Source organism: Tenrec ecaudatus, chromosome 17 (genome assembly GCF_050624435.1).
Source record: "Tenrec ecaudatus isolate mTenEca1 chromosome 17, mTenEca1.hap1, whole genome shotgun sequence".
NCBI lineage: Eukaryota > Metazoa > Chordata > Mammalia > Afrosoricida > Tenrecidae > Tenrec > Tenrec ecaudatus.
This window is the reverse complement of record NC_134546.1, coordinates 34318116-34335113: the sequence shown is the minus strand read 5'-3', so window position 1 is coordinate 34335113 and position 16998 is coordinate 34318116. Positions and strand designations below refer to the sequence as shown.

Sequence of the window (16998 nt, the reverse complement as noted above, 5' to 3'; positions counted from 1 at the left end):
AAATGTTCCAGGAATCAGCACACTCTCCATTACTGAATACACATAATATCAACCAAATAGTCACCACAGAAAATTATTAGTCATAAAAGGGTTAAAATACAATATTAAATATACTATGTGGGATTGAAAATTCATTTATATAATTTCATTAAATATTAGGCTTACAGTTCATCAGTAAATGATCATTAAAAAGAAAAAAATGAAACAAAACCAAGAAATGAATTAACTTTCCTTTTTTCAGTCAGAACCAAGAGCTTCCTCACACTTCCTGATAAAAGACAACGAATACAAATGAAAAGAATTTAGGTTGAATATTCCAGTTAGATTTCTTTTTTAACTCAAAGGTCAGATTAATTTGGATTCCATGTAGCTGTATTTCATATTCTTTCCAAAAGTAGACTGATTCATTAATGTATACAATTTTGCAATTAAGCTTTTGTTAAATCTCACCAAAATAGGTACCTTTTAGCAGCAGATGAAAATGTTTCTTTACTTGCGATTGAGACAGAGTTGATGTGACTTGGTTTTCTGTTTCCACCACTGCCATTGGTTATACAGGACATAGACATACCTTCTCGAAGGCCTAAAGATGGTTAAAGGGGGGGAAAAAATCCTCCATATCAAATTTCAAAAATATTTGTCCAAAACTGTCATTGTGAAATTAGTGTTTAGGATTATTAAGAGTTGGCCACTGTGGTGTGCACATACAATATCACCTCAAGATTTGATCTTATTAAAACCAAACTTCAGTAAACTTCTCCGAGTCATTAAATTGCAGCAACCTAATTTTCTAACCACACAGCTTGTCCTCCACACATTATTGAGCTTCAGTGCATAAGATCTCAAATTCTCAAGTAAACCACAGCCCCTGCATCATGGATCTTCTGAAATAGCTTGATACTGTTGAAACCATGAATGTTATATCCTAGAAAGTTATCACATAAAAATAAAGTATAACTGTATAGTCTGAAATCTTAACTTATATAGAAGAGTTCTATTAGATGAGCAATGGTGTATTGATGTGTCATTAAGACCCCAAGTCACAATACAGTCATATGTACTAAAGGTAAAATTTATTTAAAGATTTGGGTATAGTGAGTATTTTTACATTTTCACATGCATAAGGAAAATCTAACTTTTGGTTTTAACAATCTTGTTTCTTTACTTCTCTTCATAAAAAGCCAGCTAGTTAAAAAAATAAAATAACCAACTTTTTAAATATAAAAGGACTAACTACACTTTTGGCTCTAGAGTAGTCCAAATATGGTAGTATTAATTGAATTTTATAATCAATATTTGGGGACCCTTTGTATCATAATCACACGTGATAATTCACAGAGCATCCCTCACAAGAAAGGAAGTGAATAGTTTTAATCAAAGTTTGTATAACATTGTGAATATACTAAATGAAAATGCATTATATATTTTTAAATGCTAACCATGCATCTATGAATGAGGTCGAACATACAAGGGGCAAAGCTGTGGAAACTTCTCAGGTATGGCCAAACATTTTGAGGGAATGAGATAGTAGGTCTGGAGGGCCCAGGGCCACTAGTAGTCTTGGAGGACACCAATATCAGTTGGCAAAACAGTTCGGAATCATACTCTGATGAGACTCAGAGGGAAGCTCCAAGTCTAGCCCCTCGGGTCTAGAACTGATCTCACCTGTGGCCCAGTTTTCAGACAAACAATAGGTCTACAAGAGAAACAGTAGTAAGTAATGAGGTACGCATACCTTAGGATAACCAACCATTTCAGACCCAAAGGGCAGCATTTACCCACGGACAAAGTTCTGAAGTGCTAGGGAAGGAGGAGGGATGGAAATAGGAAGCGCAGAAAGGTGGGATAAACAATGTTGAGGGGATTGCAAATAAGATGTAAATGTGATGAAGCAAAATGTATACAAATTATAGAATGTAAAACAGGATCTGCTCAGTAAATGTCCAACCAAGTCACAATAAAAAATTACAAATAAAAGAGTGAACATAGGTCTGTATACTAGCACAGTTTCTTTAAAAAGACATCCGTCCATATTTCTGTAGAACGCCTGCTTTCAGTTATTGTGCGTACAGGCCCATGAGTGGAACTGCTGCTGGGTCGTTGGGTAGTTCTGTACGGAACTTTTTGCAGAACCACCAAACTGCACTGCACAGTCGCACACCATTCTACATTCCCATCAACAATCGACACGTGTTCCAAATGATCCACATTCTTGTTGTTTTCTGTTGTGTTGGGGAAGTTGGGAGACTGTATTTTGGGGGTTTGTTTTTAATTACACTCATCCCAGTATCTCGCTGTGTTTTTGATGTGTCTTTTTATAATAACCAATGGGAGTCGCCTAGATGGTATAAAACGTTTGCATACTTTACTACTGACCAAAAGCTCGTAAGCTTGAGTCCTCAGAAGAAAAATGTCTGGCAATCCACTCAGAGCTTCTACTCTGTGTTCTTATACACATGGGGCTGTGCAGCTGGAGTTGACAACGGCAACTGGTCAATGACTAGCCAAGGACACTGAACACACTGTGATGACTGGCCGTTTGTATATCTCTAGGGGGAAAGGTCTATTTAAGTACTATGCCTGGTTTGATTTGGGTAGTTGTTGACTTCTACCTTCTTTATATAGCCTGGATATTAAATTTCTATAAGATGTGATTTGTAAATATCCTCTATTTTGGAAACTGTCTTTTCATTCTCTTGATATCCTTTGATGTGCAAAAGTTTTCAATTTGGTGTGTATCATTCTCATTTTTGATTTTAGGGTGAAGGTTTTCCATCCCTTATCACTGAATCTGATGCTACCTGTGAACCTTGAAGTCAAATTAAGAGTAATTAAGTCCTTTCCTTTGAGAATATGTGATTCAAGCCATCCAGTTATTCTGGCTAGGGGCACTAATACAGAATGAAGCAACTAAGAGAAATGGATATGTGCATATGAATTTTTTAATTCCAATACCAGCCCCATCTAGATGAGTTGTCTTTTGTCTTTGATACTGTGAGCTCTCTATATATACTAATAGCCTCAGATTTTTCCTAAGGACCAGCTAGTGATTTTGAACCACTAACCTTGTGCATAGCTACCACACATCACAATATAAACTGCAAACAAAGAGTCTTTTTCTTTTAACAAGATAAATTCTTCCTACTACTATATTCCAGTGCCGAGACCTATCTCACCAGGTTTTGGAGATAGCTATAAAATTGTACTTCCTTATCTATTTGGATTAAAATAGAAAATTAAGGAAACTCAAATTATTGTTCATTCTTCAATGTCATTTAGTTCTACACGCAGTCATCTATCATGGTAATTACTATTTCCAATTCACTTTCAAATCTTAATTACAAGATTCAATTCCACTATGTTTCTTGGGTCATGCCTAAAAACTCCTTAAACTTAGCCAGCTTTACAATTTTATCAGATTGTTTTTACATCTTTCTCATTTTTCTTTTTATTGCTTTAATTGTGCCTCTGAGCTTCTTTCTCCAAAATATTTACACTAACCCCAGCCCCAAATCGTTCCTCTTCTGTCTAGAGCCGTTTTCCAGACAGAGCTTCGAACCAATTCAATCATGGCTGATGAAGTGACAGTAAAAGAGATGCAAATTTTAAATTTTGGTTGAACAGAAATTATCATTAGAACAGAAAGAGATATGTGGGTTGAAGCCCTGGAAAAGAAATTTGAAAGAGGTACGAGGACTCCTTTCAGGAATCTTCTGTCGGAGGTTGGGTTACTGGCAAACCTGAGAAAGTAGCACGCAATTAAATCGAGTTGGTCTGTAGCCATCTGTGAGCCAGGCACCACTGTTTGCCACTCTGTGGGCAGGTGCAGAAGTTGAGATTTGAATGGAAAATGTAGATTGCTGGCTCAGAAGTCAGCAGACAAGATATGTCTATGACAATGTTGTAAAAGTGAGTTACATCAGATGGACTTGGACTGAGAAAATGAGAAGGAATTCTATAGTCATTGAGTCGTTATAAAGATGGCTGATTAACTTTTTAGTTTTAGTCAGCTTTTACTTATCAATAATTTAACAACAATACAGTAAAGTTAGAAAGTTGAACCAAATTTTTGCTATCTTAATGTTGTACCAACTCAAACAAAACTCACTGTCAAGAGTTAATGCTGACACACAGCAACCATACGGGACAAAGTAGAATTGCCCTCTTTAGGGTTCTGAGACTTTACTTTTTATGGGACCAGAAAGCTTTTATCTTTCTCCCTCAGAGTGGCTGGTAGGTTTGAACTGCTAACCTTGCAGTTAGCAGCCCAGTGTGCAATCCCACTATGTCATCAGCCTGTAAAGAAGCAAACATGATCAGATCTGTCTCCGAAGAACTGTGACAAGATGGATAGGAGGGACAAGGCCAGGTTCTGGATGAAGGTGAATTATGTCAATGTAAAACAGTGAGGTGGAGATGCATTCAGGACAGGAAGAAGAGCCTGTAGGATGTGGGGGTGTAGCTGGTTAAGAAAAAGGACTCAGAACAACTGGCTTATAACTTATTTGTGGGGAAAGTTAGATGCATTATCTTCTAAGCCATCTGTGTTAGATAACATTCTCCAAACAATAGTAAAAACAAACTTTTTCAGAAACTGACCAATTTTTTTCCAACATGGTTGTACTATTCTACATTTCCATCGGTTCCTCCACATACTTGCAAATAAAAAGAATGGACCCTCTTAATTTTAGATATGCTGGTGGGTGTGCTTTTAAAAAACAACCAAAAATTCACGGCCACTGAACTGATTTTGACTCACAGTAGCAGTCTGATAGGTCCTCATAGAATTCCCCTGTGGGTTTCTGACACTGTGCATCTTAAGCGCAGTGGAAAGCTGCTCTGCTGGTAGCTGGAAACTGCCCACCTTGTGGTCAGCAGCCCAACATGCAACCCCCTCAGCCACCAGAACCCTTTGAACCATCATATTGTGGCTTTAATTAGTATTTGCCAAACCAAAGGTCACCGATTGTCTATGTTTTCTTATAGAAATTGTACAGGGTTAGTACTTACATAGAGATCTATGCTCCATTTTGAGTTAACTTTTGTATCTGGTTAGAGGTAAGAGTCAAGATTCTTCTACTTTTGGGAGGGTGGGAGTGGGGGGGGGGGAGACAGCAGCCTCAAATAACCTTAACTCTTAGATTAGTTTCTTCTCTGTCCATCTTGCACTTGCTCTTGTTTGGAATTCAGCATCTGGAATGTTCATCTCCATCACATAAGTTTCAGCTCAATATTACTTTCTCAAAGAAAGTTTTTATAATCACCTTATCTAAAGAGCCTCTCCTGCTTTACTCTCTCAGTATTCTCTTTATTTCAACCCTTATCTCTACGGGAGCCTTATGAGCCAGCATCAAATAGATGGCAGTGTAACTCTACGGGGGTCACATATCTTGCTTATTTTATTATTCTTATATGTTTGGCACCATATATTCTTGTCTGCTTAGCACCATGACTGCAACACAGAAAACACCTATCTAATCAGTACTGAATGGCTCACTACATGACTGCATCTCCACCACCACTGCCTCTCATTTTTCTTTTGGATTACGTTCAGCAGCTCTATTCTCCTGGCTCACAATATTATTCTGCTTGAGGCCATCCTCTAGAGTATGCCAGAATCATTCTAAAGCATGCTATGTGTTTTATGTCATCGATTATAATATGTACCATAAGCTCCATAAGAAAGCAAAAGTACTGCCTATTACAGCTGTAATACACCATCAATTGAAAAATACACTACAATTCCAGAGATGGTATCATGAAAATCAATGAATTATTGTAAATCTGTCCATTACTCTCCACTGACTTTTTGATTAAAAAATAAAGTCTTAAGTAAAGACATCCATGTGCAAAATGTCTTACTAAATAAGTAATTTTTACTTCTTGTCCTTGTACCCCTGATGATCCCTCTCTCTAGCACACATTAGTTACCAACTTGCCTAGGCTAATATCATCCACTCACTCATCAAATATTTACTCAGGGGCTATTATGCTCCCACGGTGGTGTCTACAACCACTGACATCGAGCAGTTTAAAACACTGAAAGAGATCCACATTGGCAATGAAGACATGTGGTAAGTACAGCACCGTATGGACATAGTTCCATGGGCATACAAAGAAAGAGAGGTCAAACAATTCTTCTGTAAGGATGATTAGGGCCACAGAGCTCAAGAAAAGTTGCCTTGAAAGAAATACAGCATGAAGTCTTTCTTAAAGCCTAGTAACAGATAAGGTGGAAGGGAGGTGATATCTGGATCCTTTCTAAGCTGGCAGCATGTGTGTGGTGGAGGAAGGTGAAGGGGGACAATAAACTCGTTAAAGTGACCAGAATATAAAACAAGAACGCAGAGTCCATACAGTACAGGTAAGCAGTTAGTAGGAGTTAGATCATGAAGATTCTATCTATAGAGGCAACAGGACCACTAAAGGAGTTTAAGCTGAAAAAAAGCCTTAGTTCAATGTACATTTATGTGAAGAGCAGATTTCAAAGTAGTAGTTTTAGGCAGAAGATGGCAAGGGCACGAACTGGGTAGCATGAATGGAAAGGAGGGGGAAGCTCAAAAGAGTACACGACTTAAAGATGGGAAGTTCAATTCGGGGTACGCCACATTATGAAGTTGGAAGGACATACTGCGGGCAATCTACCGAGTCTATGATTCTGAAGTGCAGATGTCAATGTAGGTAAGAATTTGGGAACTGGCACTAGTAAGGTAGGATCATGAAGGTAGATGAAAGTTGAGATTACTTCTGAATAAGAAATCTTCGATCTTCATTTGAGTTAGGTTTATATTTTTATGTGCTTCCGTAAAACCATTTATCCTTTATGCCAAATGTCATATACCTTTATGATTATTGATGTATCTGTCTTCTCACTCTTTAGGGGCCCCAGATACATAAGAAAGCAAAAAGAGACCCAAAGAATGTTTTCATGGTCATTCTCTCCTAAAGTTTAATTTGAGATGATGCTTAGTACTGAGCATCTGGTAAAGGAGAGTGGAGAGAATAAATTTTCTATAAATGTGCACTTTGAAAGACTTGCACCAACTCCTACTTGCAATAAATTTCTTCCTCAAAATCCTCTTCACTTGTTGCACATGCAGCTTTTAAATAATTGAAAAGGCTGCAAGTTTTTCTTGCGCTGACCCATTGCAACTCACAGCAACCCTCTATAGGGTTTCTGAGCCTGTACATCTTTAGAGAGCAGACAGCTCTCTTCCTGGGGAGCAACTGGTGGGTTTGAACCTGACGACTCTGTGGGTAGTAGCTTAAAGTCTAGTCCAACGCTCCACCAGGGAACTTTCTTGCACTAACTCCCTGCCATCTAGTTGATGCCAACTCAGAGACACTATAGGACAGAGTAGAAATGCCCTTGTGGGTTTCTGAGACTGTAAGTCTTTAAAGTACAGTTAAATAAAAATCAAAGGTACCTGTTCTGAATGAACTACATATGTGATGTGAAGACACACTCTGGAGCTCATTTTACAACCCAGGAAATGCCTGCACTCTAGATTCACAAGATAACCTACTAGAAAAACTACCACATTCCAAAGCTCAAATTCAAAATCATTTTTCTACTCTATCTGTAATATCCTTATTCCAGCACCTATTTCAATTCCTATCTCAAAAGTAGTAGTTTCCTTTTATCATAACTTCAAATTTCTATGACTTTCTTCTTTCTCCTGTATTCCACTTAGCATCATTTAGGGAGACATCCCAAGGCTGACTATATGTTTTAATAGTACTTTCTTCAAGTCGTTTATAATCTAGCAGAAGCAACAGATACTATATATACCTAAGAGACAGACAAATACACATTTTACATAATTTTGGGTAGAGACAACAAGATCACTTTCAGGAGGTAACCTCTACAGGCTGAAAAGATGGGCAAAAGCATGATCAGCAGAAGAGTGTAACAGTCTTGGTTCCAGCTGTACATAAATACATCTCTTCCATTTTTCACATGCCTGGTCACTCTGCTGTATTTTACTTTGCTGAGGTTTCTTTCAGAAGATTAAGGAATACATAAACTCCATCAAACTTTATCTTGTCCTTCCAGTCTGTCTCACAGGAGTATGTAGCCTTAATCCCTTCAACTCCTGACCACAAAAAATTTAAAAGTATACATGTTGTGTGTGTGTGTGTGTGTGTGAGAGAGAGAGAGAGAGAGAGAGAGAGAGAGAGAGAATATGAATGAATGACCAAAGGTACATTTGGCTGTCGGGGTTATATAGAACTTTGTAAATGGTGATTACTACCTGGTCTGAAGCAATACCAACCCATATACTTCTATATACAAAGAGAGGCTTCTTTGAGCTGTAGTCAAAATAATAAGACACTCTTCCTATCAATTACTATAATTATAAGTCATTTTAACCTCAGGGCCTGACCAAGGAAATTCCCACCTTCCCACCCTGATGAGTGCATTTTACTCATCAACATTTACAGCACAGCTAAAATAATGCCTGCATTCTTTTAAATGTCATTTGGGTTAAGAGACGAATGACACAAATCTGTGCCTGTACAACATCCCAGATTCCATGTTTCTCTCAGGGAACTGACATCCTCAACGTTCCCACTTGAGAGAGCCCAGAGCCGGTGGCTCTCTAATTTTCAAGTGGCAGCTAGAATGCTAGAGACCTTTCACTTACTAGCAGTTTACCGGTTCAAATGACCTTCGGATGAATTTGACTCCTTTACTTTTATATCATTGTGCACTAACAGCTTGTCTTCACATAATGCCACTGGGCTATTTTCAAAGCACATTCATTTTGTCTCCCCAAGAGGTCTTAATGGGTTTCCCAGGCACCAGCTGCGACTTAATCTGTCTTCCTGGCAGTGTCAAATGCTAAAGTGTTCTCTGGGCCTTCCCTTGTGCTCCAGAGTGCAGGTAATCCTTACCCCCACCACCCACCCTGCCACCGGCACCCCCACCTCCTTTGGCAGAGATTCAGTTGCAACAAGTGCATATATCATGAGCATATGTCATCAAAATGAAAGAATTCCTAACAGAAGAGATGGTATATGAGAAATGTAAAGGCCCTTAAAAACTACGGGGAAAACTTTCTCCCTCAGCTAAATAATCTGGCATGTTATACTCAAGAAACAAATGGGGCTTTGGCTTTTAATACTGTTGGCACACTGGAGAAAATAAACCATCTAGAACTAAAAATACTGAAATGACAAGGTGTACTTCTGATTTAGGCATTTATTAAACAGCAATAGATCTAAGAAGTGACATAGTAAGATGTCATTAAGCTATTAGCACACAGATCATTAATATTTAGTTTTACCCAAACCTAAAGAAAAGTCATATCCCCCTAGCAGCACCATCTCAGAAAACTACTTAATAGCTATCATCATTGGTAAGGAAGCTGGCCCAACCTATTTATTCACAAAGGCTTAGTTCAACCTCTAAGTAAAAATCCTATCTCCTTAAGAAGATAGGGGCTATTGTCCTGTCATTCATTTATCTGAAGGTAAACACCACAAATTCTAATTTCATAAGAGACTCGTAACTTCACTGATCAGATAAAATTGTACAAAGTATCTGAAACTTTACTTATTCATTGAAGGAAAAAACTTCCCTAAAGAAGTTTTTAAAACTGTTTTATAAAAGAATTATTTACTTGAAAATATTTAGCTTGAAATACTTATCCCCAATATTAACACCATTAACACTTAATCCATTTAATGTAAAAAATGACACAACCTATTTTAGCCCATACACAAAGGCCAGCATTGTAAATCATTTAAAATCCTTTCCAATTACTCTCTATAGATTAAAATAAAGCCTCTAAGATAAAGTTGCAAATAAAATTAATGAAACTTTAAGATATTTCTCTGGACAGGCAGTGTTTCTTCTCCTCTTAAATGGGAAATACAAGAAGCTCTGGTGGCTTAGTAGGCTACAGGTTAGGCTGCTAACCACAAGGTTGATGGTTTGAACACACCAGCTGCTCCAAGGGAGAAAAATGAGGCTATCTGCTCTCATAAAGAATTATAGGTTTGAACATTCACATGGGGCAGTTATATTAAGTCATTTGGTCACTAGCAGTTGGAACTGACGTGATGGCAGTACGGAATCAATGGGAAATACAGTAATTAATTCTCAGCAATAGACTAAGGTCGTTTGTAAAATACTAATCTTCCCAGATAATTATATAACTAATCTTCACATCAATTCACTTTAATGATGGAAATTAAGCCTAACGGGTACACATGATCCAAAGAATAATCACAAGTGAACACTATTTCAGGTCGAATCCACATTAACTGTGATAATTAACTTATAGAGCAAGATCCTGTAATCCACTAAAAGGAAATTACAGTATCTCTTTGATAAGATTATTGGTAAGAGTTTGTGCTAACGTGCCATAAACAAAACTAAGACCCACTTTAGAGCTGCACACTCACTACCAGAGTCAACGCTGACTCATAGTGACCCCCTGTGGGGTTCTCAGACTTTAACTATTTATGGGGAGTAGAAAGCTCTCAAGAGACCTGGTGGTGGTTTTGAACTGTCGACCATGTGGATCACAGCCCAATGCTTAACCACTACACCACCACGGCGCCATCATTAGAGACAAAGGAAAAAATAAGTACTTGAAAAACAACCTAGTATAAAAGGCAAGTTTCTAGGGAATATTACCCATCTCTTAAGATCTCAAAATTGGTCCTCAAAACACAAACAAGCAACAGTACGACATCATTAGCTAGAGATTTCAATCAGTTTTCTAACAGATTCTCAAGTCCCATATATAAGATAAATTCCAAACTCAGTGGTGTTTATTTTTACTTTATTTTACCTCTATATAAAAGCATAAATGTTGGCGTTCACAATGGTACAATCAAGTTTCCTTAAAATTTTACAGCCTCTTTCAATGGCTACAACTATTATCCATAAATTAAATAATCCCACATTCTTATTTGTATCCAAGAGTAGCAATTAAACTAGCTAGACCTGCAATTCAACTGTCTATTTTATCTATCTATGTCATACGAGATACCTGAAACTCAGCATTCAGAAACTGTACCCACCTTCTAAATCTGCTCTTCAAATTCTAATGATCTGCACTACATCTTGTAGGTAGCTAAAATCTGGAATTTATGTAAAATAATTATTTATCTCAAGATAAACAATTTACATTGGCTTGTTGTAGTGGGAAAGTTAAGTCAATAAACCTCCTTTTTCTCAAATGGGGATAATCATGCCTATCCCCACTCACTTCATCAAGAAATGGTGAAATAGCCATTGGGAAAACATTCAACATTAGTCATACAGAAGCCTAATGAGAGAATTTTAGTTTGGATCTCTTGCTTTGAGGGTGCCACTGAAGGTGGCCAGGAACCACCATATATTTACTATTTCAATTTTGTTCCTGCTTTCTTATGACATGAAAGGATTGGTTCTGCCTTTGTGAATGAGTTTTATTAAAGTTTTGCCATATCTCCAAACTTCATTCTTTATGTAAATAATGTCAGGTCAGGTTTTTAATCTCTACAATTCAACAATCCATGCATTTTAGTCTAAAAAGCTGTCCTATACCTGTATATTTTCCTTTTCTCAACAGTATTTTATAGTCTGTATACCGCTGGCTAAATTAACGATACTGTTAAATTCAAGAGAAAGCTGAGGTGTTCTACAGCCAGAAAGAGTTAGACATAGAAACCCACAGGGGCAGTTCCACCCTGTCTTGTAAGTTTGCTGTAAATCAGAATTGATTCGGTGGCAGTGAATAAAGTTTGGTGTTTTTGTTTTAATTAATAAAATTAACAAACTCCATGGGATTATTTTATATGTGCCCCAATAAAATGATAATGCTATCTCTAAAGCGCCATTACAGAGACCATAGATTAGATATATGAATGGATATTCAGCTTGCACTCAAACATAAGCCCTAATCCAAGAGCAACAGCTTGTGAAGTGGCCCTACTTGATACTTTCCCTCATGAAGAGTTCACTGAAGGCATGTATGCTATAGCAAAGTATGGTGGAGACAGCAGATAGTGTCTGCCTATCAGAAAGAAAAGCATCTGGGGTTTCTTAAAGGCTTGTCTTAAAATAAGCAGCCATCTGAGGGAGGTGTCGGGTAAAGAAGCACATCTGCCCGTGTGATCCAAGGATTGTAAATAATAAAATCCAAGATTGGAGGATGGAACTGTATTAGAGCTTAAATTCTGACACATAGTTTGTAGCAGGTTCTGGATGACGGTGAAAACCCAAAATCCATTTGCAAAGTCCTCATATGGATTAAGTCTTCAGAAGAATCCAGTAAATCCTCTCTGACCATTAACCAGGGATGTAAATAGCCTTTCTATCTGACAGAGTGCACAGGAAAGTGAATTAAAGCAGGATGTAGTTGGCTAAAATTTAACATCTTATCATTTGTTCTCCCTTTTGACTTATTTTAAATCTGTTCTAGTTTTCATTATTTTCTGGTTTCTTTTTGATTTAGGGTTTTGTGTGTGTGTTGGGTTTTGGTTTTGAGTTTATTTGAGGGGTGTGTGTGTGTTTGATTCCCCCCCCCCAAGTCATTTTAATGATGCTACAAATTATATCATTATTACAGATATATCATTCCATGGTGCAATCACATCACGCAGTATTGTAATAAAATCAGTTTCAAAACATTTTCTTCATTTGATTTTCTTAGATGAAATATAGGATAAGTAATTGATGTGGACAGAGAGAGTAATTGGATTGATAGTTTCTTAGGGTTATGCAAGGGAAGGTTGGGGGAAAGAGGGAGCTACTAATAATGGGTAAAAGAATGAAGAAAATATTCTAAACTTAGTTTGGGTGATAATTGCATAACTCTAATATATTTAAACCACTGCATTGAATGGTATGTGAATTATGTCAATAAGATTGCTAAAAGTTTTAAAAAGCAGTGGGCTATAAGAAAAGATAGGCTAGACTACTTGATTAATGTAAAAAGAATTCAAAATTCTCCTGGGTGGTTGAAGGAAGGCTCAAAGCTTCCTACTAGCCATGGGGATTAATAATGTGTCTCTCAACTTATGAAAAGCCCTAATATCTAGAAGTTAAAATACTCATTGAGCTGGGGGCTAGCAATAAATTTCAGAATTTAAATGAATTCTTCAGGATTCTGCTAAGTTATGACCACACAAGACTATATGATTTTAATGTTTCTGCAATGATAACGACATTGATTAAAATATATATAAATGAATGCTTACCTACTGTCTTAGAAATACAATATGAAATGCTAGGGGAGATACAAAAGGAAGGTTCCGTTCCTGTCCTTAAAGTTTTTACTTTCTAGCTGAAAAATACTAAATTCAGACAAACACTGACATAAAAGCAAATAAAATCAGTGGAATTTTAAAAATCCCCAATATGAAATAATAAACTTTCAGATTTTGAGACTAAGAAAAAAAGAAATGGAATGCAAATTATAATCACAACGAATCCAAAGAGAAAAGTTTTACTTTTCCAAGTTTAATGTCACTAATTACATCTTTGTGTGTGTGTGTGTGTGTGTGTGTATAAGAAAGAGGTTTATATACAAGAGCAATTGAACATGGAGAAAACATGCCAGCCCAGTCCAGATCAAGTCCATAAGTCCGACATTAGCCCATATGTCTTACATCAATCTATAAAGTCCTCTTCAGACTCAGACTTTTACATCTTAATAACCCTCCTGCCCAAATTACAAAAACTGAACCGTTCCTACTTTACAGCATACTTACCTTTACTTGCACCTGATTTTTTCACGGAGGCCACGTGATCTTCAGAAATTGCAAGTCGTCTCAACACATCAGCCAAAGCTGCCTTCAGCACAGTGATTTCATCTTCTTGTTGTTGAACTCTTAACTCAAGAGCTGACAGGCGATCTTGAACATCAGAAGTACTTGCCGCAGAAATGCTATCATCTAAGAAAGTAAAAGTTTTAAATGGGAATATTGTTAAAGGGAACAGCTTGAGAAAGAATCTAGTGACATATATGAAAAACTATACTGATTAAGTGAATTAAAGTTCTTTTTGAGGAAAAAATAGGGAGGGGGATCTTTCACTATTGTACATTATGACCAGTGTGGCTCAGCAACCCACCCCTCCATCCTAGAGAAGTAAGGGCTATGAAGATGGGAACCACTTGAAGGCCCATTAGTGGAAAAATAGCATTTTTGCTACATACACAAATGGAATACTACCCAACGTTAGAGAGTACTGATGACTCGAACATTTCAACATCTAAGCTGAAGACATTACACTGAATGAAATTAATCAATCACTAAAGGGCAAATACTATATGAGACCACGATTGTAAAAAGTCATAAAATGGTTTTCACACGAGAAGAAACATTCTTGGATGGTTGTCAGGGGTGGGAGAGAAAAGGGGACTAAGCTGCTCACCTGAGGGTAGATGTTGGTTAATTTGGTAAGGGGAAGGTAATGTACAATAAGAGGGAGGAGGGTGGCTAAAAATGAAAACTAAACTCGAACAATGAATTTATTTTTTAGTAAGAAAAGCTAATGTGTCTGATATATACCGTAATTAAAATACTGACATTTTTCTCCGTGATTAGTTTCTCCATTTTTTATACCATCACCTTAATTTGCTTTCACAACAAAGTTTCCGACACAACTTCGTAATAGACATTAAGGAACTTGTAAGACTGTTCAAAGCACCTTTCTTAATTGCTACATAATTGTCATACTTCTCTATGAAAATAAAACGGAATTAGTATCACTTCGGTTTTGCTTTATCAGAAAAATAAGCAAGACTTCACATTCAGCATCTGTGATTAGAAAGCACACTCTACCCCTGCCTTCACTCTTATACTTCCCCAACCATCACAAGACAATGGGCTATGCAATTAGCAAACATGTGTCTATTCTTCCTCTCTCCACAGCGCTCCCGTCTCTATTAAAACATGTACTTAATATTCGCCGGAGGTATGGAATCACAACAACAAAATGCATTATGTACTCTCCATTTGATTTAAACAATGTTTAGTTCTAACAGAACAAGTACAAAAACCCTTCAAAACTACATTAACTTTACAGCATGTTATTTGTTTGGTCAATAAGAATCCAAATATACAGACAGATCAACTGCTAATGACAAATTCACTGTAAGCAGGAGGAGGAAATAACTGATGGTAAAAATAATCCTTGGCTAAATTCTAAGAAAATAAGAGTGATTTAAACCAGAGTGAAAAGTTTAAGCTGGGCCATTCAGATAAGGCATACCTTGCCATTTTCCTCACACTGATAATGTGATAGGTTTTATGCCAACTTGGGTGGGCTAGGAGTCTCTCCTGATGTGATCTAACATAATATAATCAACTCCATGGTAGACCCGACAGTGAGCAGCAATGCAATCAGGAAACGATTGAGCCTCAACAGAAAGGAAGTCTTAATCAGGCCAGAGTTGAGTGGAAGTCTCGTTCACAGTCATTGAGTCAAAGCTGCCTCAGTGAGTCTGCAGGGCAGGGTAGAACTGCCCCTGTGGTTTCCCGAAACTCTTGACAGGAGTAGAAAGCCTTCTTTGTCCCTTGGGGTGGCTGGTGGTGTCACACAGTTAACCTTATGGGTGGTTGGCAGCCCAAGACAAAACCACTACTATTCCATCAGGGTTCCTCTTCTTTGGAGGTGGAGGTTGGGGATTTCATTATAAAAAAAAAAAAATCTCACCTTCATCGAGTTGATGCCAACACATAGAGACCCTAAAGGACAGGTTAGAGTTTCCTAGACTGTACCTGTTTACAGGAGTAGAAATCCCTGTCTTTCTCCCCCAGAGCAGCTGGTGGTTTTGAATTGCTGACCTTAGGGATCTTGGTACCTAACCACTATGTCACCAGGGGTTGGATGTGTAGCCTACTTCTATTTAAGCAGACTGTGGGAGGGCAGCCCACTACTTCTTACTAGTCTGGATCTTGATTATGGCTCACCGACCCACCAACCCTAGGAGCTACCTACTGGTGGTGGTCTGACAACCTTGGATTCATTCACCCCTACAGCTATGAGCCTGATTTTGCAGACCTCAGATTCATCTACCTCTGCCTCACCACAGCCTGAAGTCTCCCTACTTCCTGGTTTATCTTCCTGTTTTATTAGGACCAGAAGATACATGAATTCAGAAAAGTCTCCAGCTTTTAACTAACATCTGATTCATGGACTTGAACCAGGCTGGACTTATCCACTTCTACAACTGGGTCAACCATTTCTTTTAAGTACGTAAATTTATTTCGTTTTATATACACACACAACACACAAAAAAACATTTAAAACTCCCAACTAGTATTGTTATATTGTGAAGCAGTTACGCAATATTCATGTTAATTAAAATAAAATGTCCACAGACCTTCTAGGTATATACATGTTACTCATTCTTTACAGAGGCATTTCAACAGCAATATCTGAGAAGTACTGCAGGGAAGGAATGTCGGGGGCAGCCTATGTCCAATTTAGACTTCCAATTCTGGCTCCATATGAATTAGTTGAATAATGGTAGCCACACTATTTTATTTTGTTTGAGCATCAATGTCTTCATCCTAAACAAAATTGTTTTAAGGAAGGCGCCTCGTACATGTTTAATAACCAATAAATGCTTAACAAATAATAACAAAGTGCGTTTAATTTAAGAGCTTTCAGCACATTACACAAATGTTTTATATTTCGGGAAACAAGCATGAGAAGCTAGCTTGCCCAAAGTCGTCAAATTCGTCTTGATATTTGAAACCCAAACGCAGGCTGCTTGATTCCCAATTCATATGCCTTACTCTACGTGACACTGGACTCTCACAATCCTTTCTCAAAGCCATCACAATGGTTTGAACTTGTGATACAATCACAGTGGGTTGTTTTTTTTTAAGTCATCTTAGTGGCTGTGTAAAAGCGGCTTGGACCTGGTTAAATTAAATATAAGGAAAGTATGGCAGTAACCTCCATGAAAGGCAAGAAGGTACTTAGGGCTGGGGTTAAATGCCCACACTCTCACTCTGCGCAAGACCAAGATGTGTGCTGCCTCA

The 16998-nt window shown here is 37.6% G+C and overlaps 1 protein-coding gene across 1 annotated transcript in view; it reads right to left on the bottom strand.

Annotated features, from left to right (window-relative positions):
- EML4 (EMAP like 4) overlaps positions 1-16998 on the bottom strand; it is a 173308-nt gene that overhangs the window by 85608 nt on the left and 70702 nt on the right. The window contains 2 exon segments of the mRNA XM_075535194.1: positions 463-583; positions 13714-13896. Coding sequence (XP_075391309.1) covers positions 463-583; positions 13714-13896 — 304 coding nt within the window.